Raw genomic sequence first — 27,411 nt, 5'->3', positions numbered from 1 at the left:
AGAGTGTGAGACTGTAGAGCGTAGAGAGGGGGGCCGAGTCAAACTGTGTCAATTGCGCATGCCTCCATCGTCACTGCCGAAACGTCCACAAGGATCGGCAGGGAAGAGGATCCAAGGGAAAGAGCATCCATGGCGATGAATCCATCCATTGCAGCCTGCGCAAGCAATAGTGGGGGTAACCGCGAAGTACTGTGTGAGTTCTTCCTTCCCTTTTGCTTTTTGCGTCTGTGCCTCCTGCCTTCCACCTCCAGGCGGTCCCATGCCTTCCTGCTTTGTTGCCCACCCCTGACAGAGGGTGGCGCGGGCTTGTGGCGTCGTCCCGCAATATGTGGCTGGAGCTGCAGACACATGGGTATGCTTAGCTAAGTATTCCAGCCGCATGAACCGGCCAAGCGCCGCCCGCCTCCACTGCGCAGCCCTCCGCTTGCCGCAGCTTGCGACTCGTCATGCAGCTAGTAACCCAAGTCAGAACCACCACCACCAACATCCGAGCTCAACTGCTCGTCGTCCCTCGTTCGATACCCGCCGCGTCTCGACAGCCGCAGCAGCAGCAGCAGCAGCCCCGTCTGCCCCCACGAAACGAATCGCATCGCATCTGGTCGCTCGCAAGCGCCGCTCGCCCATCATGAAGCCCGTCGTCAGCGCCATGCACGCATGGTCATGGTCCGTCCGCCCCGAGCCGAGCCTCCGTCGCCCATCCTCCGTCCGCCCACGCTGACCCCAGTCCGCAGCACCGTCATTTCAGTGTTCGCCATCATCATCCTCACCGTCCTCGGCATACTCTTCCGCTCCGGCCACGAAGAGTTTGTCGGCGGCCGAGACGACCCGACCGATGGCAAGGCCGTCTCCGGGACCATCTTTACCGCCGTCATCGTATACGGCGTACGTGTCCGCCCCCGGAACCGAAACGAAACATTTTGCTGACAAGCCGTCTTGCCAGGCATTCCTCGTATTCTGCGGCTTCCAAGGGATGCTCCACGTCCGGGAGAACCGAAGGGGCGCCATCGCCTTGTAGAGGCGGGTCGCTGGACTCGAAACAAATCTTGGCGCTGGCGTTTCTGTTTTTGGTTTCTTCTTCAAGGTTTTGCAGGGAAGCAAAGAGATGGACTTTTGGCGGTTGCCGCGCGGAGGGACGAGACACGGCTCTGTCTGCTGTATATGACCGAGGCGACAAATGCCGGCGGGCTGGAAGCTGCAGAGCGGCATACAGATTCCTTGTACGAACGACTGGTGCAACAAATTAATAGACTTGTACTTGGCATACACTGGAATCGTTTTGGGCGACTCGCTCTCAAGGCCAAGAGGATCCGCGACTCGGACATGCCATCCTCAAACTGTGCGGCGATGATACAGTTTCGGCAGACATATAGCCTTGGCTTTTTGTTCTGGAACCATACCTTGCCACATCCCGACGTCGGCCTGTTCTCTTCGCCTGACCTTCCAAAACTCTAATGCAATCACTCGCGTCGATGCGAGATTACCTCGATGGCCGTGTGGATGGTAATCCCACCCAACGCAGCCTCATCACGGCTCTCTCCTTTCTCCACGGTGGTGATCCACACCGGCTTGTCGCTGTTACTCGACGATGTCGCTCCGCTCTCCCCGCTCCCGCTGACCTGTGCCGCCTCTTCATCGCGACAGGATTGGCGCGGCGCCAGTTCCACCCACTGCGGTCTGCTGGAGCGGTGGATGGTGGTGACGGCGCCTCGGACCGATGCGGGAGTCTTCGGTCGTGCGCGAGAGGACCAACGGCTTCGTCGCTTGAAGAGCGGGCGGAGGGTCGGTATCGAGGCGGCGATGATGCCCACGCTGGGCTCGATGGAGGACCACATGGCCGTGTCTCTGGATCCGTCTGATCAGCACGCCATGAACATGTCGAGGGAAAGGCTCATCCTTACATGGCCGACTTGAAGTAAGCAGGCGTGGAGTCCTCGATGAACTTGAGCGTCGTCATGCGAACGATGATGGTGATTCCCGCGCTGTGCCAGTCCTCTTTAGCATCGACAGGGTGGCTAGCTGGGAGACTCTCAGCTCACTTACACCATGCTCATGCCCAGCAGCGCAATGACCGTCACCTTGGTGCGCGTCTCCATGCGAACGTTCCACAGCATTACCATTGGTAGCAAGCCCATCACCCACGCCGACAAGGCCGACACGGTGGCATGAACCATGGCCACAGCCGTCACGGCCTGGTGTCTGATGCAGTGTCCGGTCTCAGCACCTCCGCCTCCTCCTTCTCCACCACTTCCATGTGCCGCACCGCCGCCGTACCGCACGCGGTTCCAGAAAAAAGACGGCGGCGAGCACTGCAGCAAGACGGTGAAGAAGTACGCGGTGGACGCCGCGGCCGAGACGGCGAGCAGCGCGTGGAGCACCTGCCGATGCGACCGGCGCGTCACGATGCGCAGCAGGAAGAGGCACACGGAGACGCGGATGGCGAGCGACGTGAGCGAGTAGATGGCGGCACAGATGTAGATGCCCTTCATGGAGGTGACGATGCGCTCTGCGCTTTCGCCGCCGCCGCCGCCGCCAGGATGGTCGTCACCCTGGCCAATGGCGCCGTAGGTGGCGCCTCGCATGGTGACGGCGCTTGAGATCAGAAAAAGTGTCTGAACGAGCCATGTCAGTGCCAAATCAAAACATATTCGAAAGGCGGAGCGAAGCAGTCGGGCTAAATGGGCGGTCTTTACCGTGGCGAGCATGATGGCCCAATCGTCAGGGGCAAAGGAGCGGGTGATGAAGGCGCGCACGTAGATCCTCAGACCGGAGAAGACGATGCAGGGAATCATAAGGCCTAGCTGCACCCAGAACAGGCGCGTGCCACCTGCGCTGGCCATGTTGAGCTGAGCGCGCGAGGCTCTCGTCGCTTGTTGGATGCCCGCTCTCTCGTCACGATGGGACTTGGCACGGGGGGAACCGTCGAGAGAGAGGTGAAGACGGGCGCATCATCAAGTCAGGACACCCAGAACCCCGAGTTTTGGCAACGAGTCCAGTTCGGGTCGAGATTCACAGCTGTACCCCTCCGCCGTTGGCCAGTCGGGCCCACGGAAAGCGGCAGCGAGGGCGGGTCATGAAAGAGCCCGCCACCTACACATAGGCTGGCTGAGGCTCTAGCAACTGTCATGCGACGGCAGACCATGCAGCTAGTATATCAGCTGAAAGACATGCTCCGAATTGACTGAGCGAGCCCAGTACTGGCTTTCCGTTTGCATGCCGCGCCTAGCCCGGGCCGGGTCCGAGTCCGAGTCCGTCAGGCCGGAAATGTGGGGCACTGTCGTTCCGGCTTCCGTTGCATCGTCCGGGTGGCACCCCGGCCCACGCATGACGTAGAACTCACGTTTCCCACGTTGCTACTCTCAATCTTCCCGCGAGCCTTGGCCTCGAGGTATGTTATGTTTTTCTCTGCAGATGTGGCACTGGGCTCGGAGTTTCAATCAATCGCCACCGGGTGCATGCAACACTCTCATGTTTGTTTGCGCCTTTCAGGCCGATCGCCTGCCGGGAGTAAAGACCAAAGGGGCTTCGCGAGGGGAGCAACCCCCCAGCGGGGCAGTTCCGCGCGCAATCCTTCTTTGCTGTATCCAAAATGTCGATTAGATTACCGATGTTACGCCCCTTATTTCCGTATTGAAATGCTTGGCATGGCCGTAGTAATGATTAATAGTGATGCATACCCACGGTGGCGTCATCGATCGTTCATCGGACGGCGGGCCGGGTGGAAAGCTCCGGCCCGGGTCGCATCGCGATGAAGAGGACACACCGACGACGTTCGATAAAAAGTCCCTACGCGTTGACATATTTCAAGTGAAAGCAATTCCCGTTGCTCCCTATTCTTGCGCAGGATAATAGTATACACCAAAATTTGCCATCATGACGTCCGAATTCAACAAAGGCAAGTTGTCAACCTCTCACACAAATGCGCGACACCACGACGTGCCATGCTAACAGCAAGCGCTTGTTACCGTCACGCACAGAAAGCGAGATCCCCGTGTCGAAGCAGTCCTTCCCGGGCAAGGACCGCGACATGCCCGCGCCGACGCCCACGCGCGACCAGCTCCCCACGGCGGGCGGCGGCAAGGAGACGTACCGGGCGGCGGGCAAGCTGCAGGGCAAGCGGGCGCTCATCACGGGCGGCGACAGCGGCATCGGCGCGGCGACGGCGGTGCTCTTCGCGCGCGAGGGCGCCGACTCGGCCATCGCGTACCTCCCCGAGGAGGAGGACGACGCGCGCGACACGCGCCGTCAGGTCGAGGAGCTGGGCGCAAAGTGCCACCTCGTCGCCGTGGACCTGACGCGGCGGGAGGACTGCCAAAAGGTGGTCGACTTTGCGGTGGAGAAGATGGGCGGCATTGATATTCTGTTTAACAACGCGGCGTGTAAGGATGGACCCCTTTGTCCCCCTTCCTTTCTAGCCTGAGGTGTGAGAGAGAAGAGAAGAGAGGAGAGAGAGAAAATGAAGCTGACTGACGTACCTCGTGGTGCAGACCAGATGATGGTCGAGGACATTGCAGACCTGTCGGAGGAGCAGTGGGTGCACACCTTCAACACCAACATCCACTCCTTCTTCTACGTCTCCAAGTACGCGCTCAAGCACATGAAGTCCGGCTCCACCATCATCAACAACGCCTCCATCAACGCCTACATCGGCCGACCGGATCTCCTCGACTACACCTCGACAAAGGGCGCCGTCGTCTCCTTTACGCGGGGGCTGAGCAACCAGTACCTCAGCAAGGGCATACGCGTCAACGCCGTCGCACCGGGACCGGGTAAGTCTTTTTAACCTCCCCCCCCCCCCCCCCCCCCCCCCCCCCCCCCCCTTTTTTTTTTTTCTTTGCCCGTCTTGCAGTCAGTCATATCTGCGATCGGGAAAGGATGCGTCGCTAACGAGGGGCGGGGAAACAGTGTGGACGCCGCTCATCCCGGCGACGATGAACGACCGCGCGCAAAAGGAGTTTACGAGCCCGATGGGCAGGCCGGCGCAGCCGTCCGAGATTGCCACCTGCGTTGTCTTCCTGGCGTCGAGCGACAGCTCGTGTGTCAGCGGGCAGACGATTCACTGCAACGGCGGCGTTGTAGTCAATGGCTGAGGAGTGGGTGGGCATTGAACGCACTGAAGAGTGTCCACTGGTTGAATGGTGCTTAGAACCAGTTCAAAATTATCAAATAGCGAATGATTTCTTGTCTACAATTCGAGTCTCATCACCATGGCTGTGAGTGAAGAATGATCGTGTCTGGCCGTGTGGCTCATGCACGTCACGACGCTAAATAATTGACCATCATCGTCTTCGTACAACCTCATCCAGCTTCCTCCACCTCAGACTCGGCTCCGCGTCCAACAATGCGGCTGCTCAACACGACGACCTTCCAGCTCGTCCCCTTCTCCGACGACCACGTCCCGCCGTACGCCATCCTCTCCCACACGTGGGCAGACGAAGAAGTGTCGTTTGAGTCCCTCTCTGGCGCCGCCACGCCGCCCACGCATCTCCGAGGATGGGCCAAGATCGCAGAGACCTGCGCCGCCTCGCGGGCCCTCGACCTGGCACACGTCTGGGTCGACACCTGCTGCATAGACAAGAGCAGTAGCGCGGAGCTCTCCGAGGCCATCAATTCCATGTTCCGGTGGTACCAAGAGGCGTCGGTGTGCATCGCCTATCTAGCCGATGTTGGTCCCGTGGGTGACGGCTTCGAGGCCAGCCGCTGGTTCACGCGCGGGTGGACGCTGCAGGAGCTGATTGCGCCTCGCAAGGTGCTCTTCTACGGCGGGGATTGGGCGCAGCTCGGCACCAGGGTTTCGCTCAAGGGGCTCATCAAGGAGGTCACTGGCATTCCCGAGCAGCTCCTCGCGCCCCGAGACTTTAATGACGAGCGCCTTGACGCCTTCTCGGTCGCGCAGAGGATGAGCTGGGCCGCCGCACGCGTCACCACGCGACCAGAGGACGTGGCGTACTGCCTGCTGGGGCTCTTCGACATCAACATGCCGCTTCTCTACGGCGAAGGGCGTGCAAAGGCGTTCAAGCGACTCCAAGAGGAAATCATCAAGTCGACGGAGGATGAGTCGCTGTATGCGTGGCGCTGCAGGCCGGAGTCCCTTCGCGAGCGACACTTCTGGGGGCTGTTGGCAGACGGCCCAACGGCCTTTGGAAACTACCGCGGGTTGCTGCCGGTTCGGTCGAGATATTTGTCGAGGAGGCGTGCCGGCAAGACCGTCAGCGTGACGAATCGAGGACTGAAGCTGGAAGTTTTGCTCACGCCGTTTCCCAACGACGCTTCCGGCACCATCTTCTTCGCCTTTCTCGACTGCGATGTGCGCAGAGAAGGTTCTACGTCAACTCTTGCGCCCGCCATCCTGCTCCAAAGAACAGCCTGGGACAGTGACGCCGACTTTATTCGGATTCGGCCGGACATCCTGGCACTTTCTATGATGAACGTCGTCGTCTTGCCCGATGAGATTTCTCTCAAGGTGGGCGCCGGTCTCGGCGATCACAACGCGGCTTTGGCAGAAGCTATCCCACGGCAAATCTCTGTTCCTCACAACTGCATGGCGGCACTGCCTCCGAGTGGCATACTATTTGATCCTCAAGTGGAATACAGTGGCAATTTGCCGGTCCAGGTAACAGTAAACGTAACGTCTCGGTCTCCGACGTGGCAGTACTTTGCCACTCCTACGTTGCCGGACTCGAGAGAGCTATATGAAATCAACTTCAACCTCGTCGCCGTGCCCAACGTCGACCAACTCAAAGCCCCCACGGTGTTTGGCGTATTGGAGCTGGACATCAGCACCGCTTCGGTCGGAGATGACCTGTGCTGCCTTGTCGCAGGCCTCGAGCCGACGGATCCAAACCCGTTCGGGACACCGGCGCTGTACTTTGTGCCTTGGTGCGCGTTTGAGTCGCGGCGAAGCGTTGTGGACTCGAGTTTCGAGCATGTAATGAACAGATCTTCCAGACAGGGCCGAGAGCATTTCGATTTGGGCCACGGACGCCGACTTGTGGCCACTATTGAGCTTGACACGAAATATTCGAGGCTCTTTTATCGGCTCAGGCTCAGGGTTACCGACTCAGATGTCCCGCGTCAACGTCGTCAAGACGCAGCTGGATAAGCCTAAACTGGGATCAACCCGTCGTGGTCGGTACGTCCATGCGAAGTATGGCCGCAAGCTCATCAGAGACTGGGAGCGGACGCTCGTCTGGGACGAGACCGAGCTGGACCAGCTCGTCTGTGCTAATGTCTGGGCGCTGGTCGATGGTCTCCTTTAGACGCCTCGCTGTTTCCGTTACATCTTGGATGGAATCGATCCACTCAGTGGCCCACGTCGTGCTGAGCGAGCCCGGGACGCCAATCTGTATGCTCCGGTAGGGAAGGACGTCCAGCTTGGGCGTGCGCTCGGGGTCCCACTGGATCCTGACCTCGGTGGTCTTGTCGCGCGAGGTGTCTTGCGCCTCGCCGGCGGACGGCTTGTGCGTGGACAGGACGCCGCGCTCCAAAAGGGCGACAAAGTGTTGGCGTTTCATCTTGAGAGCGAGAATGCGCTCTTGTCGTGGATCCTTGAAGGAGTAGCCGGCACGATACATCATCCAGGCCCAGCTGGGCTTGATCCAGGTCATGCGGCCGGGGCGAAAGTCGGGCGAGGCGTTGAGGCGCTGCTCCTTGACGGCAGCATCGGCAATGGAGCGCTTGTACGCTTGGTATACGGTAACGGTGTCGTCGTCGTAGAGGGCGCGAATCTGGCGATACGGCACTTGAGGTGCGGTCATTATGGCAGAGGGGTGGCAGGCACTGGTGTGAGCGGCGTGGAATTGAGAAGATGATGGGTGAATTTGGGCAAGCAATGTGATGAGATTGTCAGTTATAAAGAAGAGCTCCTCTGATCTGGCTGGTGCAATGAAGCCAATTCGTGGCGCTGGGCTGAACTGGTGTTTTGCGAGCAGCCAGAGCTGGTATGCCTTGGCGGTGACTCTTTCGGCGTGGTGTAGGCGTTTTATTGTTGGTGGTGGTCGCTGGACCAGCGGACAGCGGTGGACGACTGCCGGCAGGAGCGATGCGGGACTACCTTACGCTGTGGAGGGCGTGACTGTCACCGAACGCTTCCAGCGGGTGACAAGTGACGATGCCCGCGACGGAGCTCAAAGTGTTGTCGGTTCCAACCTTCTTGCTCGACACGGACAATGCATTTGTTAGGCACTCATACGTGATGTATCCGCCGACGAACAAACAACAACGGCCAAAGCCTCGCACCCACAGCGTCGGGGCGCCGAGGCACGTGGGCCACGGCAAGATAGGAAAGGGACCTTGGGCAACGGCCTCGTGGAGCATCATCAGGCCTGTGCGGAGCGCTGTCGACGAGAACCTCGGGCCCGGGCTGCCCTTCGTGACGGAGCAGCGAGGCACGGGATGTGTCTTGGCTGCACGCGCGGCTGCGCATAGCGAGAGAACACGCGACTGAGTCCTGCCGTCAGCGGCCGCCCAAGCTGCCCATGCCACGGCCGTTGCAGGGTTTCATCCAAGCGCCCCAGGCCTGCAGGCGATCCCGCCGGCTGACCACCACGGCCATCTTTGGCGCAAGGAGGCTAGATCGAGTTCGAAGTACGTTACGTGCAGTATGTATGGATAGCGTGCCAGGGCAGGGCTCTCTGCACGCCATCCCGTCATCACAGGGGCCTGAGACTCTGGCGCTGCGTTCCAGCACGTTGCGGCTGACCGTGGGTGTCAAGGACCTCCCCCGCCATCTGCACCTAACATCCACATGGATGAAAGGGGACGGGAGCCTCCAGGGCTGGTTCAGGCTGTAACTTGTGACGCCCAGGCTGGATGGCCCTCCCACACGGCCCCGCCCAGCTTCCCCCGCCCCGCCCCGCCCCGCCAAACCGTCGCGCCCAGCGCCCTCCTCCCCTCGCTCTCAGGTGCCGCAGGTGCGCAGCTTGCGCAGGTGCCGCAGGTAGTGGCGTCTAGCGGGCGGGCGGGAGCCTCCACTGCCACAGCAGCGGCTCCACTGGACCTCGCCCGTTCTTACAGTACAGGCGTTGCCTGCTAATCATCCGCTTCCTCCACCACAATCACCGCCTCCTCCACCACTGTTACCTGTCCACCAGCTGCCAACCAGCGTCGTCGACTCTCGACAGAGCCTCCCTCCCCAACACCCCATCATCTTCCCACCACCTCCACCCGACCCTCGCCCGCCGTCCCTCCTAGCTCCTCACGTCCGCACGTTCGGGCCTCCACGCTGCCCGAGGACCTCGCCCGATCTCTCGACCTCGTGCTGTCCCTCCCTCATCAGCTTGCAGCGCCGGACCATCGTCAGCCTCACCGAAAGCTTCCACGAACATACCCCGCCTGTGCGACCCTGCCCGCGGGCCGCCGTGTGCATGGCTCCGCCGGAGCAGCCGACGGGCGACGAGGTTTCCACAAGCCCGCCCGCCGGCCATGCTGCGGATGCTCCCGAGACGAGGCCAGCTCGAGACCCCAAGCCCGACGCCGACGACCGCGGCGAGGCTCCCGAGGTGGCGGCTGAGACCACGACCCCCTCCCATGACGCCGTTCTGCACACCTCCTCTACCGATGACCATGGCGGCGTAGCCTCCGGGGGTGAGCCGCGGCCGACCGCTGGCTCTCAGTTGGCCTCCACAACCATGCCCGACGACGCAACCGCCGAGGGAGCTTCCAAAGACACACTGCTTCGTCCATCTACACCTGTCAAGGGCAAGCAACCTGCCACGAGCTCGGACCAGCCCTCCGATGCCATGGCCTCCTCGGTAGCCACCCTCAAGGCGTCCACACCTACTCCTCTCAACGACACAAACTCCCAATTCCTCACCGCTGAACCATCCAGCTACGTTGATCCCACGCCCGCCACTCCGAGAACCTCCCAGCCGCCCTCACGGACCCCCTCGCACGCCAGGTCCGTCCAGTCCGACGACGACCACTCCCCCTTCAGATCCGACGAAGAGAAGCGGTACGCCAGCGAGGACGAGCAAGATGGCGGTTCGCGATCCGAGATCCAGAGCATCATGGAGCAGTTCAGCGAAGCCGGCGGCGGCCCCGGCGAGGAAGAGGTCATGAGCCCTAGGCTGGAGATCACCTCTCCCATACTCGGCGGCCCCATGCAACACCCTCCCCGCAAGTCCAGCCTCGAGCCTCTCGCCCCCTCCATCTCCAGCCAGTTGCATGACTTCAACGCCTTGCGCCTGACCACCTCGTCGCCCGCCGCCGTGGGTGCTGACGAACGCTCGCCAGACGAACAGGGACCCCCGGTACCCCCCAAGGATGGCGCGTTCGGCACTCCTCCGCGCCCCAAGGCCGAGCGAAAGGCCTCTCTCGTCGCATCCCCCGCCTCGCCCCCGCTTCAGATGCACCGCCCTCCTCCCCCGGAGCCCGAGCCCGAACCGGCTCTGCCGTTCGATTTCCACCGGTTCCTGGAGCAGCTGCGAAACAAGAAAGCCGATCCCGTGGCAAGATATCTTAAGTCGTTCTTGTCCGAGTTTGGGAAGAAGCAGTGGATGGTTCACGAGCAGGTCAAGATCATTAGCGACTTCCTGGCCTTCATCGCCAACAAGATGATGCAGTGCGAGGTCTGGAGGGATGTGTCGGATGCCGAGTTCGACAACGCTCGCGAGGGAATGGAGAAGTTGGTCATGAATAGGCTCTACACGCAGACCTTCTCCCCAGCCATTGCGCCTCCCAAGCCTATTCCCGGTGCCAAACCAAAGAAGAGAGGAGGGGATATTCCCATGGGACCCGGCCGCCGTGGGCAGCACCAGGAAGACGTCGAGAGAGATGACGTTTTAACACAGAAGATCAACATCTACGGATGGGTCAAAGAGGACCACCTCGACATCCCGCCCGTAGGCGAGAGCGGGCGGCGCTTCCTGAAACTGGCACAACAAGGTTTGCCTGCCTGACCCTCGTTGCCCCTTGCCCTGAGACTTCGTGTCTAACGTGCTCCCAGAGCTTCTGAAGATCAAGTCGTACAGAGCGCCGCGGGACAAGATTATCTGCGTCCTAAACTGCTCCAAGGTCATATTTGGTAAGTCTCTCGCGCCCAAGACCATCATGTGGGCGTCACAGCTCACATTGTCGCAGGCCTACTCAAGCACAACAAGTCGGACTCATCGGCCGACTCATTCATGCCCTTACTCATCTACGTCGTGTTGCAGTCCAACCCCGAACATTTAGTGTCTAATGTCCAATACATTCTGCGGTTCCGCAATCAGGAGAAGCTCGGTGGCGAGGCGGGATACTACCTGTCCTCCCTGGTACGCCTCCTCCTCTCCTCCACCGTTGATGGCGCTAACGACCTGGCAGATGGGGGCAATCCAGTTCATCGAAAACATGGATCGTTCGTCGCTGACTATTTCCGACGATGAGTTCGAGAAGAACGTCGAGGCCGCCGTCTCCGCCATCGCAGAGAGGCATCAAGCCATCTCGCCGGTCATCACGCAGCAGGCCACGTTCAACGAGAAGCACCCCTTGCACCCCCCAGGGGAGTCCTCCAACAGACCATCAACCGATGGAGCGGATGGGGCGCCTCCTCGGCGCTCAACATCCTCATATGACGGCGAGCCGCGGGACGACGGGGCTGCCATATCTGGGATCCTGCGAACCATCCAGAAGCCCCTCTCAACAATCGGGCGCATCTTTTCCGACGAGGGCGGCTCGTCGTCCTCAGCGCCGGTCAGCGCGCCACGTTCACCAGCCCCTCCTGAGCCGCCCCAGCCCCATGCGCGGCATCATCGCGAAGAGGGCGGCGAGGACGCCCGGCGACATGCATCGGGCCGGCACGTGCTCTCGGCCGAGGAGGCGGCCGCCAGACAGGCCAGCGCCGAGGTGGCCGAGGCGCAGCGGCTGCAGCGCGCAGAGCACGCCAACGTGGTCGAGACGCTGTCGGGCATGTTCCCCGACCTGGACCGCGAGATCATTAGCGACGTGGTGTACCAGAAGGAGGGAAGGTTAGTCTCCCCCTATCCATCTCCGCGCGATCCTGTGCAGTTTTGCCACGAGTGGGACTCGAAGCTAACACGGCGGCGCAGGGTTGGTTTGGCCGTCGACGCCTGTCTTGCATTATCCACGTAGACCTTGCCTGGGCTCCGGGCGAGAGCCGTCGCCACGGCGTGTTTTTGACGATTTGATTAGATAGCATTGCGCCAGGCCCCTTTGCAGATACCAAGCAGATGCAGCAGTATAGTTAGTCGATACGTAAACTCTTGTATGTGCATACTCCCGCTTCCCGTGGGCTGCATGACCGTCGTGACTGCGAGCGGAACCAAGACACGTGCTTCGTACGGGAGCTTCTTAACCAATCTTTAAGATTTCCTCGAATCTATCACGGCTGCAGAAACCATGGCCGCTCCATATGTCCGTGCCGCACTCCACAAATGCAGGCTCGCCAGGTAATGTACAAGCACCGTGTATTCCGTCTTCCCGCAATGCAAGGCTCGATATTTCCTCCCAACTAAAAGCCGACGACCGGGGGGGTATGATGCAAATGAATGAATGAGTTCGACGGGCTCCGCTCCGCTTCCGTCTCGATACCGATATCCCACTCCGGGGCCCCTACCCAGTTCGCCCCCTTTACCCTCTGTATCCACCGTTCCCGTACCCGTACCCATTATCGTATGTCCTTCCGTAGACGCCCTTGTACTCCCTCTCTACTGTCGGCAGGAGCGGCTGCTGCCCCCCGATGGCTATCGGCGCGGCACTGTCGAGGAGCGTCTGCGTCTGCGTGTCCTGCGGCCTCGTCGGCGTCAGGGGCCGGTACAGGGCCCCGCCCGACGGTGCCGGGGGCGGTCGCAGTCCGTCCCGTAGGGGATAGAAGCGCTCCGGGTCGCCGCTTCCAAACGACGACTTCTCCTTCAAGTCGCTGCCAGCCGTGACCGAAAACATGGTCCCTTGCGTCCCGGGCTTGGCTCGGTCGAGGAGCAGCGAGTTGCGCGCGTCGAGGGGAGTGAGGTTGTCCATGTCGCGCTGGATGGCCTCTGTGAACATCAAGTCAGCAATTGTTCGAATGTTATGCTCAGGCTGTGTTCGAGAGCCGTAACACTTACCCATCTCCTTTCTACGCTTGCGGTGCGGGTTCGCTTTGCAGCAAGCATTGATGGCGTTCCAAGCGATGAGGATTGCCAGGACACCGGTGAGCGCCGACTGAACAGCAATCAAGGCCACACCTGCAACAGTCTGCGTGGTCTGCCGGATTCCAAACTCCTCGACAAAGATCAGAATGCATGCAACGGACAGGACGCGGACGACGGCAATGACAATGTTAATGACGTTGCCAGACTTTCGCTCGTAGGGACGGCTCCACAACAGCATGATGAGCATGAACCCCTCAATGACCAGCTGCGCTATGGTCTGAGCCATGCCGCTGCCGTCCGCCACGGCCAGCGCACAGCCTTTGGCGAACATGTAGACGATGGCTGGCACAAATACCCACCAATAGTTCTTCTTGTAAGACTCGTAGAAGAGCGAGTACTTGACCCAGATCTTCTTGTCCTCGTACAGCCCGCTGGCGTCGCCTTCTGCTTCCTTGAGCTTGCTGGCCACAATCCAAATCTTCCACGAAAAAAAGGCCAGGATACCGGTGAAGATTGCCAGCGTGACGCCGGCGAGGGTTTTGGCGGCCCACGAGTCGCCGTGTGTGAACTGGAATATGCAGTACAGCACCCAGATGCCGTACAGGATAAGAATAAGCGACGTGATGGTGCGAGCAATGGAGCCCCAGTAGTGTTTACGGAAGCCGGTAAGTGATTGCGGAAAGCTGCCAAATAGGGCCCAAAACTCCAGGATGACCTTGACTAGCAGAATGCCTACCGCGATGGCAGCAATCACGATGGCAACGACAAGAAGGGCGGTCATGAAGACATCAGACTTGGGGACAGTGAGGCGCTCGGCGTAGGCCTGAAGCCCTTTGACGGTATGCTGGAAATTGGTAGACGTCTCGGCAGAGCTATCGCTGGAGCCCGGGCTCGAGTTGTTGACCGACGTCTCGATATCGCGGACAACCAGCGTAGCCAGTTCGGTCATGGCTCGCTTGAACTTGAAGAAGCCCTGGTTGGGGCTAACGGTTGAGCCGTCAGGGTAGATCAAGGTCGCGTTCTTGAGGAACTCGACATTGTCCTCTGTCAGGTTGCCGCCAGTCTTGGCACGGAAGCTGTCGATCGAGGACTGCAGGCCAGCCCAAGGAATCAGGCCGGTGGAAAAAGCAAAGTTCTTGGTGAAGCTGCGGTAGATGGGAGGGTAGTTAACAGAAAGCATGCCGTTCATGGCCATGCCTTGAAACCAGCCCGCGACCTCGGTGAAGCTGGGCGAGATTGTGCCGGCTCCAGCCCCTGAAGCGGCGCCGCCTCCGGACAGCGCGGCGCCGACGGCAGAGATGCCCGTAACAAGCAAGGCAGCGCCGGCAACTCCAGCGGCGACGTACTGCACCGCCGGAACGTTGGCGGTCTTGCCGTTGGACACCTGCGATTGAATGCAGGCGACCTTTTCACCGCCCTCGAGGCTGAGCAGCTGGAGCGTCGCCTGGGCCGCGATATCGGGAACTTGGAAAGCAATGCTGGGGACCATGTCGGCGAATTGAGATGGTATTTGCTGGTTGCCACGCGCGGAGAAGCTGCCAACTGGTACGGGGCATAGCTGCGGGACGAATGTACCCTTGTCGCATGGGTTGAATTTGTTGGAGTAAACTTGGTTTCCGTAAGCGGTCACGTTGAGAACGGCCGTGACATTTTGCTCCTTGGCGCTGGAGCCGGCAACGTCGAATATGACGGTCTTGTTGTCATTGTCGTAGCTGATGTCGACCTTGTCCACCTTGATGGTGGAGTCGTTGCCGCAGTCGCTGAAGCCGTCCGTTTTGAGGATCTGGCCTGCCCAGGCCTGGGATGCCAGCGTTCCCGCAACCACCAGCCCTTTCCAAAGACTCCAGTCTGAACGCGAGCGAGCCATGCTGCGCGGGCTAATCGAGAAAAACGACGAAATTTGTGAGTTTGGCGGCCACGTATTGCAGTCTCAATGAACCGCTAGGCCGTGCAAGTGCCGGGGCCAGTCGTTGGCTAAACTGCCCACATATACAAGTGGTATCCAAGAAGGCCGCCCAGAGAAGTCGGGCGGTGTGATTTCAAGCGGTGGTCGAATTTGGTGCAAGTCGAGATGACGAAGTCGTCGCCTGAAATTCTGTCATGGAAGAGATGTGAAGTGAATGTAACAAGGACTTGTGTGCCCACAGGGCGAAAGAGGGGGGGAGACCGAGGATCAACCTGGTCGTGAAGAGGAGGCAACAAAGGAGAGAAACAAGAGCGCAAAAGAGAAGAAAAGACAGAAGAACAAAACCACGCGGTTGCTCGAGGCAGCGGGCGTGTTTCGTCTATCTGTTGCAAATGGCAAAAATGGGCGGCAAAATGAAAGAAAAAGGCGAGAGGGAGGAGAGAGGGAGAGTCGGCGGCGGCAGACGACGGGCAGCGCTTGTTGTTGCACTCGTGTGGTCGTGGTGGGCGGTCGTGGTGGGCGGGCTAGCCAGTGAGGACCGCTCAGGGGGTGTCAATGTGAAACGGCCGAGCGAGCGACTTCGACCTCGACGGTGACGAGTAAGTGGGCGATGATTGGCGTCTGGGCACCGTTTTGTTGGTTTTATCGCGCGTACTGATGTCGAACTCGAGATTTTTGGTTCTTGTAAAGTGAATCGGAATATGGGAAAAGGTCAAGAGAGAGAAGGAGATGTCAAAAGGAGAAAGCACGAGAGCCAAACCAGAGGCACCCATGGCCATGGAATGACAAGATGACAATGGATGGACCCGTCGTCCAACACCCCCGGCAAAGCGGCGAAGCTGACCGGCGATGGGGACCCCGGCAGACAGGACGGGCCAGGCGGAGACGGCCAGGGGCCAGGAGATGCATCCATCCACCAAAAAGAATGAGCCAGACCCTGGGGGTCGGGAAGGAGAGTGAGGAGGAAAGGAAAGCAAGCAAGCAAGTAGGCGCCGATGGCATGGCGTCTCGACCGGGAGGCCCCTGTGCCGCGCCCCAGAAAAGACAAGAAGAAATCAGGGAATCAAGGAATCCATCGCCAAGGAACGAATAGGTAGAGGTACGATACGAAGTACATGCACTGCTACAATGGATCGTGGCACCTCGCCTCGCTCCTGCCCTTCCCGCCGCCTTCCCTCGATATGGGCTCTGCATTCCCAGCTGAGCGGCTTGCACTGTGCTGGCCCCGTACCCAGCACTGCGGAACGGCACAGCAACTCCCCGCGCCCACTGGGTACTCGGTACGAGGTGGTGCCGCGCCGCACGGCACCCACCCAAGCAACCTAGAACCTCAGCAGCGGGAAGGAGCTCAGGAGCTCAGGACCCCCCGGCCGGCCCTCCGGACCCCACCAGCATCCACGGCATCTCACTCGGTGCTTGCGCACGCTGCAATCCGTATTTACCTACGCCTTACACTATGCCCAGACAGCCTCAAGCAGACTGCCAACGACGTCAAGCATAGCGGCGACGCCCCGTGGACGACCTCGTCTGTCCATCTATCCAACCACCCAAGCAGCAAACAGTAAAAGACGCCCACCTCGCTGGCCTTTTCTTCTCGGACTGGCGCCGCTACCTACCTGAACTCGAGGGAACCAGAACCCCCCCGCCGCGGCTCTCTGACACGCCAGTCGAGCCCCCCACCCCTCGCCGCGGCGCCCTGATTGGCGGCCCTTGCTTCTCTGGCGAGAGCCTGAAACGACCCCCAAAACCCAATCAGCGGGCACGCACACGCCCAACTCTCTCATCCATCAGCGGGCGAACGACTCAGACACCTCCTCCGGCTCCCTCTCCACTTAGACTGAGCAGGAGGCAGCCCAGGCAACGGCCCATTACTCGAGTTCACTGGTGGTGGTCGTCGTCGTCGCGCATGACAACTTCTTCGTACGGGAGTACCACTCACTGCACAGCCAGTCCTCGCAAGGGAGGCCAGCGGCGCCTCGTATACGCTGACGCAAGACGTATGCCGCCCCGGAAGGAAAACGCCCTCGACGGCTCGTACGACGTTGGGAGCATCCATCACCCCCTGGACCCCTTGCTTGGTGCAACGCACGGAATACATCGTTATCGAGTTTGCTGTCCAACAGCATCCAACAGCCTCCGCCGCCGCCGCCGCCGCCAGGCTCAGGTGAGGCGTCCGGCACAGTTCATGCACGTTGCACCACATGTCAGTGGCCCCCCGTCGTCGTCCTCGTCCCGAGCAGGTTTGCTCTGCGTCTTCCGGCGCCGCGGTTCACCGGGGCGGCGGCCTGGCGATCAGCGAACGACATTCCCCCCCCCCCTGGCTGGCTGCCCGCGCACCCCTTGCCCTCGTCGATATACCCGAAACCCGTGACCGGGGGACCCCTCGTCCGTCAAAAAGAGAACTCTCGTTGCTCTCCCTTTTCCTTGCTGCTTGACAGGTACTCTTGTCCATCGGCACGAGACCTTGTTAATCCTGTTATACCTCAGACGTGGACCTTGCATGGGGCACCTAAAATGCGCCGATTCCTCGCCCCGCGGACCCTTCACGGCGCAGACACATACAGACGCTCACATGCACACTTGACACACTCACACGCAAAACACGGGTCCAGATCCACGGGCACCCGTCAAACCAGCGGCACACAATTTGGGCATATTCTTTTCTTTGATTCAGAATCCTCTGCCCAGAACAAGCTCTGATATTGCACGGTAGCACTCGTAGCGAGCCCTACGCGCATCCCTGCTAGATCGCCGGCTTCATCTCGCTCGCCGCCGCCGGCAAGCAGCCCCGCCTCCTACCACTTTCCAAAAATAAAACTCGCTCGATACGAGTAGTGACTTAGATGGAGTACTGGGAGGAGTAGATCCTGTAAATATGTGGGATAGGAGGCAGCCGGGTTCCTCAAATCGCACCTCACTCTCGATCCGCCCGCCTCGTGTTTACCACCGCGGCCGCCGCCCGACAAAGGGGCAGTGCTGGCCATCCCACCGGCCCCGGGACGGCCTCCCTTGGCGAGTATTAATTCACCGCCACCGTTGCATTCTTGTGGCCTTTGAAAGTTTGTTCGAGTCCGTGTTCGTCTTGGTGTTCGTAAGCTTAAGTATCTATCCGTTTCCAATCCAAGAGCAATGCAGGCTTTTGTTCAACAAATCCAGCCGCTACAGCCGGTTCCATGAGAAGCGAAAATCGTCGTCAAAAACATCCTGACGGGGTATACAACGCCACGCGTCATCAGCGGCGCCATCCACGGCCAGGTTGTCCAAACTCCCAACCTATAAACTAATCAGGCGCCTGTCCAGCCGTTCAACATGTCCTCCTTACACATCACATTCCGTCCAATGCCAACAAAATGCAGGCCATAGCAACTCCGTCGGAAGCACCACGCTCAAAGGAAACCTGTCAGCCGCCGCTCGTCCCAAGTCTGGTCTTGGTTGCCGCCAGCCCCACCGCCATTGTTGCTGTTGCCATTGTGGGCTCCACCGCCGGCATTCAGGTGAGGAGAGTGAGAATACGTCGACAGCGATTCGTGGCCGCTGAATGGGCTGCCATTGACGCTTGACGGATCCATCATGGCGTCAAAGCCCATCTGCCCGCCCATCTGCGGCGTTCCAACGTTCTGCAGGCCCAACGCGTTCAGCTGCGGGAAAGGCTCTACGTCGTTGTCGTTGATCGCCATGTACTGAGCAGTCGACTGTGGGAACGCTTCGGTCACTCCTCCCTGTGGGAACCCCTGTATCCGCTGGTTTGTCTCGAAGCCCCGATTCATCTGACCGACGCCCAGCCCGGGCTGCTGCAGGCTTTGTCCGATGTTGCCGTACTGTGCCGCGTAGAACGCAGCGTGCTGCGCCGGATACTGGCCCGGTGGCATCACCGGATACATAAACGGCTGGCCCTGGTTCCCGTACCCCATGTGCTGGTGGCCGGCCGCGAACTGCTGCTGTTGCTGCTGCTGGGCCGCCCCGGGATACTGAATCCCAGGAGAAGCCTGAGCTGTCGGCGCAGGGATCATCGGTCGCGGCGGGGGATCCTGGACAGGGCTAATGATTGTGTCGGCCGCCAGCTCCTTCGCCTTGGCCGCGACCAGTCGGAGCACGGGAAGAGAAATCTGCTCCATGTGCTTGGCCAGGTGGACTGTCAGCTTCTTCCACGTCGGGAACACCTTGCCACAGAATCGGCACGGTTCCTCCTGCGGACGTGTATTTGTCTCGATGTGACATTGTTCCACCTTTTGCCACGTCGGGTCCATCCCGCCCGCCCTCTTCATCGCCGCCTTCGTTTTGACCTTGGGCTCTAGGAACTTGTGCTCGCGGACTAGGTGCTGCAGGAAGTTGTCTCGCCGGTAGCAAGTGTGGCGGCAGTCGTCGACGTCGCACGTCCACCATTCCAGGTGTCGGTGACCCTCGTTTTCGTGGCGCACCCAGTCGGCCTTGCGCTTGAAGATCTTTGGGTCACGGCACTTGTCCCAGGTGCAAGTAAACGGCTGGACATCTTCGTGCACGTGCTTGGTCCAGTCTGATGGCTTTTGGAACTTCTTGCGCTGATAGCAAAGCTGGCATTCGAACTCGGCCGGCAGGTACAGGGTGGGAGGCATGGGTATGTCTTGCGGGAAGCTCTCCTGGGTGATGGCGCCCTCGGTGGGCGTACCGTCGTCCGGGTCGTCCAGGTGCGTAGATAAAGGGTCGAGCCCTCTCGGATCTCCCCGCGAATCCAGGACATTGGCAGAGCCTCCCATTGCCATGCAGAGTGACCCACAGGGACAATTCGCGCCGAGACCCAAGTGCTTCACCTTGGCATTCAACAAGTGCTTGTACCTGATAATCTGCTGGTGCGCGATGCGGTCGACGAGGTAGCCATGTGTCGTCCCCAAACCAGGATTCAGTGTCGTGACGTGTTGCTGGAATCCGGCAAAGTTGGGCGCGATATCATCTATAATGTTTGGATTTGCTTTCATGTCGCTGTCTTCGTAGAAGTCGTCGTCGTCGTCGTCGTCGTCGTCGTCGTCGGGATTGGCATGGCTCGCTCTGCCCAAGGCAGCCACTGGTGGCCCTCCAGACTTCTTCCAAATTTCGATCAGGTTCGAGTGGCTCTCATTCGCCGTTGCGGCGGTCGGCTTTGGCACCTCCGACTTGCTTCGGGGCCGCCTGAGCGTATTCCGCACGCTGAGGCTACTGGTGAGGCTGTTCTTGGGCGAGGCTACAGGCGTGGCGCCGCTGATGGAGCCGCTGCGCGAGTGCGTTGTTCCGATCGACGCAAAGTTGTGCGCCATGTTGACGAGAGCAGTGTTGATGCTGGGTGTAGGCGGCTTCTTACCCCAGCTGGATGTCCTCGATGGAGGTGACAGATGGGGGGTGCTGTCGCGCTTCCCCTGAATCTGCGGCTCATCGTCATACTGGCGCGGCGGCTCCTCGTCTTTCGCGCCACGCGAGCGGCTGCGGGAGCGCTTTCGCATGGAACTGGCGCTTGGCCTTCTGATGAGGCCTCGGAGATCCTTGAGTAGACTCCCAGACCGGTTGATTTTGTCGCCACCACTGCCCCGGCTTAGGGACAGCTTCTTCAGGAAGCTTCCACTGGTGACACCCTCAACGTCCAGATCGAAAACGCTTGGGTGGCTTCTGCGGCGCGTTCCCCAGGTCGCCGATCGAGAGATGATGGAGTCGTTGTCCCGACAGAGCCTTTCGAACCTCTCAATAGCCGCCTGGGACGACTGTGGCTGATGCCGACCTGGAGAGCCTCGAGTGATTTGGTGAAGGACAGGCGCATCCGCCCAATTGCGATTTGCCGCGATGATATCTCGGTCGATGTCGTTCAGCTGACCACCTCCACCCTCGTTGTAGTACGTCTGGCCCGGGACGAATCGGTTCTCCGTTGAGTCGCCGAGAGGAATCCCGTCGTTGGCATCGTAGCCCGCCGCATCGATTGCCCGGATTTCGTCCGCAGACTTCTCCCTCGGCGCGGACACGTCGTCGAGATTATCTGAGAGCCACCTGCCGACCTCTTGATTGCGTTCGCTGGTTCTCCTTCCTCTCATAACTTCGTTGATGCTAGGCACCTCTTCAGCGGGGCGGTTCCTGGGATTCAGGCCACCTCTCCGCAGGCTTGAATCGCTCTGCCACCGATCTAGGGAGTCACGATGGCCTGAAATGTAGGGCGCATCGTAGGCAGATGAGATGAGGTCACCGGCAGAATGAATGCCGCCTCGTACTGTGTTGGGGCTGTCCTCCAAGGAGCGCTCCATGGTCTGGACCGGGACATTGTCATCCTTGTCCCAGATAGAGACTGTCACTCTCGGACTCTGGGGGTTCATGATAACAGGGGCAGGTGCTAGGCCGTCCTCGCTTGTCCTGTTGCTGCCACTATGGCTTGGGGTAAAGTCGGCTGACGCGATGACGACGGGCGCTGGCTTGAACGGTTTCTGGAGCTGCTGTGGAGAGATGGAGTCTGGGAGGCGCTCTGCGATTGATCGCGTGACGCCGGTGTCCTTGCGCTCGCTTGGCGGAGACGTGGCGTGAACAGAGGCAGTATGTGTCGGGGTCAGGGGGTACAGGCTGCCGTGGTCAATCTCATGTTGCGCCTGGGCAAAAGCAGTCTCGTCGGCAAGGTAGGGGGGCTGGTTCCAGCCGGCCGGGTCGTCGAGGAAGGACGGCGTGGTGCCGGCCTCGACGTTGTTGAAGTCGGCGCCGAAGAAGGGGTCCTCGTCGAGGTCGCTGAAGTCGCTCGACTGGTAGTGACCTGGTGTGGTGGTCGAGCCGGTCGGGGTCTCTAGCAGATTGGCCGTGGGCGAGGCAGAGTCGATGTTGTGGCCCGGGAAGTCGATGTCGTCGATGTGGACGGAGCCGACGGAGTGAGGTTGGTGGGCAGCAGTCGGCGGGGAGAGATTGCGGGGTTCCAGAGCCTCAAGTTGGTCGAGGTCCTGGCTGCTCAGAGATCCGGGCGCGGCGGCGAAGGCGGAAGCCATGATGGCGTCCGTCAGGAGCAGGAACAGATGCGGGTATATAACAGACGTAAGACGGGACGAGGTCCGAGGCGTCAGTCAGACCGCGGGTGGATGCACAGCGGAACGAGCAGAAGCGAGGTGAGGTCACAGCGGGCCGGGGAGCGCAAGGTAGGGACTCGGGGCGAGTGCCTGGCAGTCCCGGCTCGCGGCAGCGGCAGCAAGGGAATGAATGAATGGATGCTGGGATGAGGCAGCCTGGCAGATGCCGGAGCCTGACTGGGTACCTGGACCTCAAGGATGGGGAGAGGGCACCGGTGGACGGCAAGGCTGCCTTGGGGAGCGTCGCGAGACAAATGCGCCAACAGGTGGATGCGGATGGTGTCGTGGAGCAGGGAAAGAGGGCTGAGGTTGGCTGCGCGTGGAGAAAATGCAGGTCGTCGGCGGCGGATCGAAGGCGCTTATTACTCGTGGCTAGCGAGCGGCGGCTGGCAGGGATTGTCGTCGCGCTGGCACACTTGAGGGGAGCGAGGGCAGGCAGCCCGTCAGTCGTGGACCGCGGATATTCGATTCGGGCGCCGACGAGCTCCGTCACCTGGTGTCCGTGGCGGACTGCGACTCGCTGTTGTCGCCGCTGCTTCGATGCCGAACGTTGAACGGGCGATCTGGGGCCGGCCAGTGGGTTCGGCTGGCGGAGGTGAATTTGGGGGCGCTGCGACACAACGGTCGCTAGACGCTGTCTCTGTGCTGCGCTGCAGAAACTGGAGTGGATGGAGGCTACCAATCTAACGGGTCAGTCTGGTGCTGCCTCCAGCTGTCAGAGCGAGAGCGGACGGGCCGTCGCAAAGTCAAGGGACCAAGCCTGGAAGTCAAGGGCACGCGGAGCCGCGTGGGAGGAGCAGGCGGGAGCAGACGGGAGGGACGGCGAGCGACTCGACTATCCATCCTCTGCCACATCGACATGAGGCTGCGGGAGTCTAATAGTGGCTGGAGGCCCCCCAGACGACGGGTGTCCGATTCAATGCAACCTGAGGCTTGGGCTGGTCCGCTGCAGTGGTCCTGGGCTGAGGTGGTGTGGTCGCTGTGCAAGCTGCCCTGTGGTGTGGGCGCGTGTGGCAGGGCAGACGCCCACGCCCGAAGTGGATGAAGGCTCGGGTGGCTGATTCCCACCCACATCTTCCAGGTGCAGCTGCAGTTGGAGTTGCGCCTGCCCCGGTGCCCGTGGGCAGTGGAGGTTGCCCAGCTTCCCGCCTGCCGCATGCACATGGTACCGCTACCGACCAGAGAAAATGGCAAAAGTACCCCAAGCGGACCGGCAACCCCACGGAGATACATTTGCGTGTGTCTGCGATCCGTACTCGTACTCTACCTCAACCCAGGCAGGACGGCAGGAGGTGGGAGCGCGGCCCCTGGGCCGGCCGGGCATTGGATGAGGTGGCGGGAGAGGGACCAGACGGCAGGTACGGGAACAGCAGCCCGCATCCCGCAGCCCACACCAGCCCGGTGGAGTTGGAGTGGCCTTGGCCGGCAGGAGCAGCTGAAGGCTCTTGCCAGTTGCAAACATTGATGGCAGGCACCGACGAATATACCAAGGGAGAGGTACACTCGCGCTTCGGTCAGAGGTAAAATGTGCCTGGGTTTGCCCGTACTGATACCGCCAAACAAGGTCCCTCGTCCAGGTACCTGGTCCAAACGTCGACGAGCAGATTGCCCTCTGTGGGGGCTCCTGGCCAAGTGCCACTAACTCCATGTTCGTCAACTGTGCTGCCCGAAGTCGGCTCCGTGCCGCCCATTCCCACTTCCAGCACTCTTCATCCCTCGTTACCGTTGATCACTCGCGTGTCTTCTCTGTGACGGGCTACATGTGCGCCAACGTCCGCTCCCGAGATCAGCATCATTGTGCTTCCTCCCAATGTGGTTCAATGTGAGCTGTGCTGTGCTGCGCTGCGCTGCACTGCGTTGCGTTGCATTGTGGCCCCACCCAGCTGAAGCGCCGTCAAACGGCGCATCCTGGTGCAGCAACGACATGGCCAGCCCGCGCCATGCGACAGACGAAGGAGCAGATACTGCAAAGTAACTGCCCGCGACATGCTAAGGTACTTGTCCTGCGGCGAAGTGCGGCGCATTGCAGCAAGCCGATGTATGTACGTACTGTACCGCCGCCTCTGATGAACAAAACAAGCCCGTGTGGCAACCTAAAGCAGCTGCCAGCCACAGATGCCTGCCCGAGCCGGTCCCATTCTCCTGCAGGCCCGAGCCTCAGGCAACCGAGTTCGAGTTCGAGTTCGACATGGCGGCGGCTTGGGTGATGAGGCCCCCATCTTGGGTGGCTTGGGTCGCCGGCTCGGGGCTGGTGTCGCGTAGCCTCCACTGCCGTCGCCGTGGGGCTGAACCAACCCGCCAAGTCCGCCTGGCTGCCAGACCAGAACGCCTCGCGCGCCCGTGGCCGCACTATCCACTCGCACGTGCAGATCAGACTCCCCCCAAGGCCCCTCTCCATCGCCCAACCCCGGCCAGGCCTGGTCTGCCTGTCCGTCTCCGCTGTCCAGGGCAGCGAGGCGTTCTCCAATTCAGATGCGGCGCCACAGGCTTCACGGAGCCTTGCGGCACCCATGACGATGCGCCCGGGACTCCGGAGCAGGCCCCAACAAGCGCAAACACACGGAGGGCCAAAGTCTGGTGTCGCTGAGCAGAAACGAGTCCCCTTCGTCTCATCCCGTCCTCAGGCAGTTCCAATGGCTCACCTTCACCCTGAGCAAGCACTTTTGCAACCACAATTGGACTCGGGCCAATATTAGCCGACTAGCCTGCCATGCCAGCAGCGGCATCCTCCATGGCTCGAGACGAGCCCGTCCGTCCCGTCGTCTGTTTAGCCCCTTTGGGTGTTTTGATGACGGACAAGTCGATCGGCTCGATATGGGCATTGGGCAGCCCCTGGCCAATCAAGGCACTGCCGTTGAGGTGATGAGGATGGGCCGGGCAAGTGGTGATGTCGGCACGAGCCACTTGGTATCGCGATGCTCACTGCGGCTGACACGACGGTATACGGATTGGCCACCACCCACCAAACAACCGTTTTGCTGGTGGAAGCTCTCCGACGATTTGCATTGCGAGAGCTCTTGGCGCTTTGTACTGTCGTTGTGAGCCCTCGCAATGGCTCTGGGGCGTTCAATCTCCAACTGCCTCGCAATCACCCCGGAGTTGCTCGACGTCGAGTCTCAGAGCCACGCTTCGTACATTGCGCAGATGCCCGATGCGTTGCTGCAGCCTTAACGGCGCGTTCCGAGACCGGTGAAGCACATCTCGGCCACCTGCACAGCGACTTGGACGCAAGGCACATTGCCGTCGTGTCACAGCGCACGGTTTGACTTTGGACATGCGCAGGGCAGGGCATGCAATGTGGGAGCCAAACACGCCGCAAGGAACATGTCCCCGCAGTCCCTCCGCTGACCAAGAGATGATGCTGGGCGATACGAACTTGTGGGGGGGGGAGCAAGTCTGGTTCGCCGCCGCCATGGGTCGCCATGGGGGCGCCATGAAGGAACTTGCCGGACGGCCTGGGAAAATAAGCAATGCCACCGTGCAGGACCAGGTTGAACTGTGACATGGCATGGCATGGCTTCCCGCCTGCAACTTGGGACGAGAGCCCCATGCCTCGTAGGGCTGCTTATAAATAGCCGACGGACCAGGGACTGGGGCAAGGGAGCCGCTCCGACATCGACTTGGCTGGTAATATGCCTCGAGCCTCGAACCCAGCTCCAGCTTACGGGGCCCTTGGCATGCAGAGCTCATGGACGCACGTCTCGAACTTGAAGCAACGCAGCCACGGCCTCTGGCGCTGACAAGAGATTGGGTGCTTACCTTTTGATGTTCGGCCCGGACAGTGATGGTACGCTTTCTGTAAGCCACGTAGTGCTTTGATTGCAGGCAGAGTCTGGTACTGTAAGCGCAGATGGTGTGTGTTGGAGAAGGCTGGTGGCTATCGCATGGCACCCAGCTGCAACTCTGTAGTACTCCTGCGCCCTTATTAACGACGAGTACGTACCCGTAGCCCGCTGAGGTCTTTGCCTGGAGGCATTGCGTGCGCGCGACACCTACCGGGCGCTAAGCCCAGAGTGGGCCCGCGGCGGCGGCCCGTGTGCAGTGGGCAGTGGGCACAGTGGACGAGGAAGCGCCAGCGTTGGCTCCAAGCGTCCACCTAGGTTACGAATGCAGCTCCCCTCAACCGCCACCACCAACCACCACCTCTTTGTGACGACACACACGATCGTCGTCGCTGCCCTTCCCCCCTCCGTCGGCGATACCACGCTCGCGAGCGCAGCAGCAGCAGCTACGGTCCCAAACGGCGCCTTCCCTGAGCTTCGGATCCCCCTACGCCGCGCCAGATGGAGCCGCGGCAGCAGCGCCTCGACTTGACTTGAGTTGAGAGAGCGCGCGCCCACGCCACAACGACAACGACGACAAGTTCGCGGCGGCCTCGGGGCCCTGTCCGCTCGCACAGGCCACCATGTTTCGGGTTCGTCATCCCCTCTCTCTCTCTCTTCTTCAACGACGGTGTCGATCAGTCTCACTGCTGTTGGACACACGTCGTAAATCACTTTTTGTTTGTTTCAAGACGGACGTGTGACGAAGACCGTTCGCTGACGACGGGGGACCCGTGTTGTTGGCGTATAGGCACATCCCGAGGAGCACTTGCACCTGCGGCTGCACAGGGCGCGGTCCGTGGTGCTCACGTCGGAAGAGTGAGTCGTCCATCCGTCCGTACGAGGAACCCCCCAGTCAGGCTGGAGACGGGGAGGGCCACCCAGGCATGACACGCCGGCCGGCCGGCCCGTCCTGAGCTTTGGAAACTGTCTGAGTACAGTACCTTTGTGCAAGCAACAACAACAACGACGACGACGTACGTTACAAAAGGATATCTCTGGGTCTGACATTGTACTCCCTTGACACGCAGGCTCGTCGAGATCCGCGCCGCGCAGCGCACCTTCGAGGGCGCCTACATGCGCACCGCCCTCGGGCAGTTCTCCTTCGCCCTCGTCGTCCTCAAGATCTTCACCGAGGAGTTCTACGCCATCGGCGCCCTCTTCGCCGCCTACGGCGTCGCCGTCCTGCTCGTCGCCGTCCACCGCCGCTACCAGGGCCAGCGCCAATTCTTCACCGCAGAGGACCAGGACGGCCTCCTGCGCCGCCGCTTCAAGACGAGCGGCGACACCGTCGTCCTCATGACGGCCCTGAGCCTCGCCGCCTACGCCACCCTCCTCGTCCTCACGTGGACGCTCGTCTGAGGCTAACCCCATGGCGAGAGAAAGGGGGTCGGAGCAGCCGAGAGAAAGCAGGGGGGGGGCCGCCATGTGTTTGTTTGTTTGCCCGTCATGTCACGTCGCACGCCGCCCCCGCGGAAGCGGTCTCGAGACTTTGACGTGTCAACCGGCCCGTCAACCCCATGCGCAGATTGGTCTGTACCAATTATTATGCCTCTACATTTTGTCCCACAAACATCGTGTACCAC

The 27,411-nt window shown here is 60.7% G+C and overlaps 9 protein-coding genes across 9 annotated transcripts; 5 read left to right on the top strand and 4 right to left on the bottom strand.

The window, feature by feature from the left end:
- Window positions 1–625: 625 nt before the first annotated feature.
- Window positions 626–1,015, top strand: PLICBS_002386 (uncharacterized protein; the record flags this gene model as incomplete). The annotated part of the gene is made up of 3 exons (XM_018322041.2): window positions 626–663; window positions 732–882; window positions 941–1,015. The coding sequence occupies 3 exons, from the start codon at window positions 626–628 to the stop codon at window positions 1,013–1,015; spliced, it is 264 nt and encodes an 87-aa protein (XP_018179521.1).
- A 442-nt stretch (window positions 1,016–1,457) lies between these two features.
- PLICBS_002385 (uncharacterized protein) lies at window positions 1,458–2,837 on the bottom strand (the record flags this gene model as incomplete). Its single annotated transcript, XM_018322040.2, has 4 exons — window positions 1,458–1,842; window positions 1,899–1,979; window positions 2,041–2,609; window positions 2,691–2,837. 4 exons carry the CDS (start codon window positions 2,835–2,837, stop codon window positions 1,458–1,460), a joined length of 1,182 nt encoding a protein of 393 aa, XP_018179520.2.
- Window positions 2,838–3,870: 1,033 nt separating this feature from the next.
- Window positions 3,871–5,087, top strand: PLICBS_002384 (uncharacterized protein; the record flags this gene model as incomplete). The annotated part of the gene is made up of 4 exons (XM_018322039.2): window positions 3,871–3,899; window positions 3,949–4,376; window positions 4,485–4,766; window positions 4,903–5,087. 4 exons carry the CDS (start codon window positions 3,871–3,873, stop codon window positions 5,085–5,087), a joined length of 924 nt encoding a protein of 307 aa, XP_018179519.2.
- A 251-nt stretch (window positions 5,088–5,338) lies between these two features.
- PLICBS_002383 (uncharacterized protein) lies at window positions 5,339–7,099 on the top strand (the record flags this gene model as incomplete). The annotated part of the gene is made up of 1 exon (XM_065600011.1): window positions 5,339–7,099. One exon carries the CDS (start codon window positions 5,339–5,341, stop codon window positions 7,097–7,099), a length of 1,761 nt encoding a protein of 586 aa, XP_065456083.1.
- A 13-nt stretch (window positions 7,100–7,112) lies between these two features.
- PLICBS_002382 (uncharacterized protein) lies at window positions 7,113–7,754 on the bottom strand (the record flags this gene model as incomplete). The annotated part of the gene is made up of 1 exon (XM_018322037.2): window positions 7,113–7,754. One exon carries the CDS (start codon window positions 7,752–7,754, stop codon window positions 7,113–7,115), a length of 642 nt encoding a protein of 213 aa, XP_018179517.2.
- A 1,608-nt stretch (window positions 7,755–9,362) lies between these two features.
- Window positions 9,363–12,066, top strand: PLICBS_002381 (uncharacterized protein; the record flags this gene model as incomplete). Its single annotated transcript, XM_018322036.2, has 5 exons — window positions 9,363–10,881; window positions 10,943–11,020; window positions 11,077–11,249; window positions 11,299–11,942; window positions 12,024–12,066. 5 exons carry the CDS (start codon window positions 9,363–9,365, stop codon window positions 12,064–12,066), a joined length of 2,457 nt encoding a protein of 818 aa, XP_018179516.2.
- Window positions 12,067–12,564: 498 nt separating this feature from the next.
- Window positions 12,565–14,931, bottom strand: PLICBS_002380 (uncharacterized protein; the record flags this gene model as incomplete). The annotated part of the gene is made up of 2 exons (XM_018322035.2): window positions 12,565–12,968; window positions 13,038–14,931. 2 exons carry the CDS (start codon window positions 14,929–14,931, stop codon window positions 12,565–12,567), a joined length of 2,298 nt encoding a protein of 765 aa, XP_018179515.2.
- A 3,425-nt stretch (window positions 14,932–18,356) lies between these two features.
- On the bottom strand, window positions 18,357–21,926 carry PLICBS_002379 (uncharacterized protein; the record flags this gene model as incomplete). The annotated part of the gene is made up of 1 exon (XM_018322034.2): window positions 18,357–21,926. One exon carries the CDS (start codon window positions 21,924–21,926, stop codon window positions 18,357–18,359), a length of 3,570 nt encoding a protein of 1,189 aa, XP_018179514.2.
- A 4,483-nt stretch (window positions 21,927–26,409) lies between these two features.
- Window positions 26,410–27,187, top strand: PLICBS_002378 (uncharacterized protein; the record flags this gene model as incomplete). Its single annotated transcript, XM_065600010.1, has 3 exons — window positions 26,410–26,418; window positions 26,577–26,644; window positions 26,857–27,187. The coding sequence occupies 3 exons, from the start codon at window positions 26,410–26,412 to the stop codon at window positions 27,185–27,187; spliced, it is 408 nt and encodes a 135-aa protein (XP_065456082.1).
- Between the last annotated feature and the right edge of the window lie 224 nt (window positions 27,188–27,411).

The sequence above is a fragment of the Purpureocillium lilacinum genome (genome assembly GCF_023168085.1).
Source record: "Purpureocillium lilacinum CBS 284.36 DNA, scaffold_2, whole genome shotgun sequence".
NCBI lineage: Eukaryota > Fungi > Ascomycota > Sordariomycetes > Hypocreales > Ophiocordycipitaceae > Purpureocillium > Purpureocillium lilacinum.
Note: the sequence above shows the minus strand (reverse complement) of the source record. Positions and strands in the feature narration are given on the sequence as shown.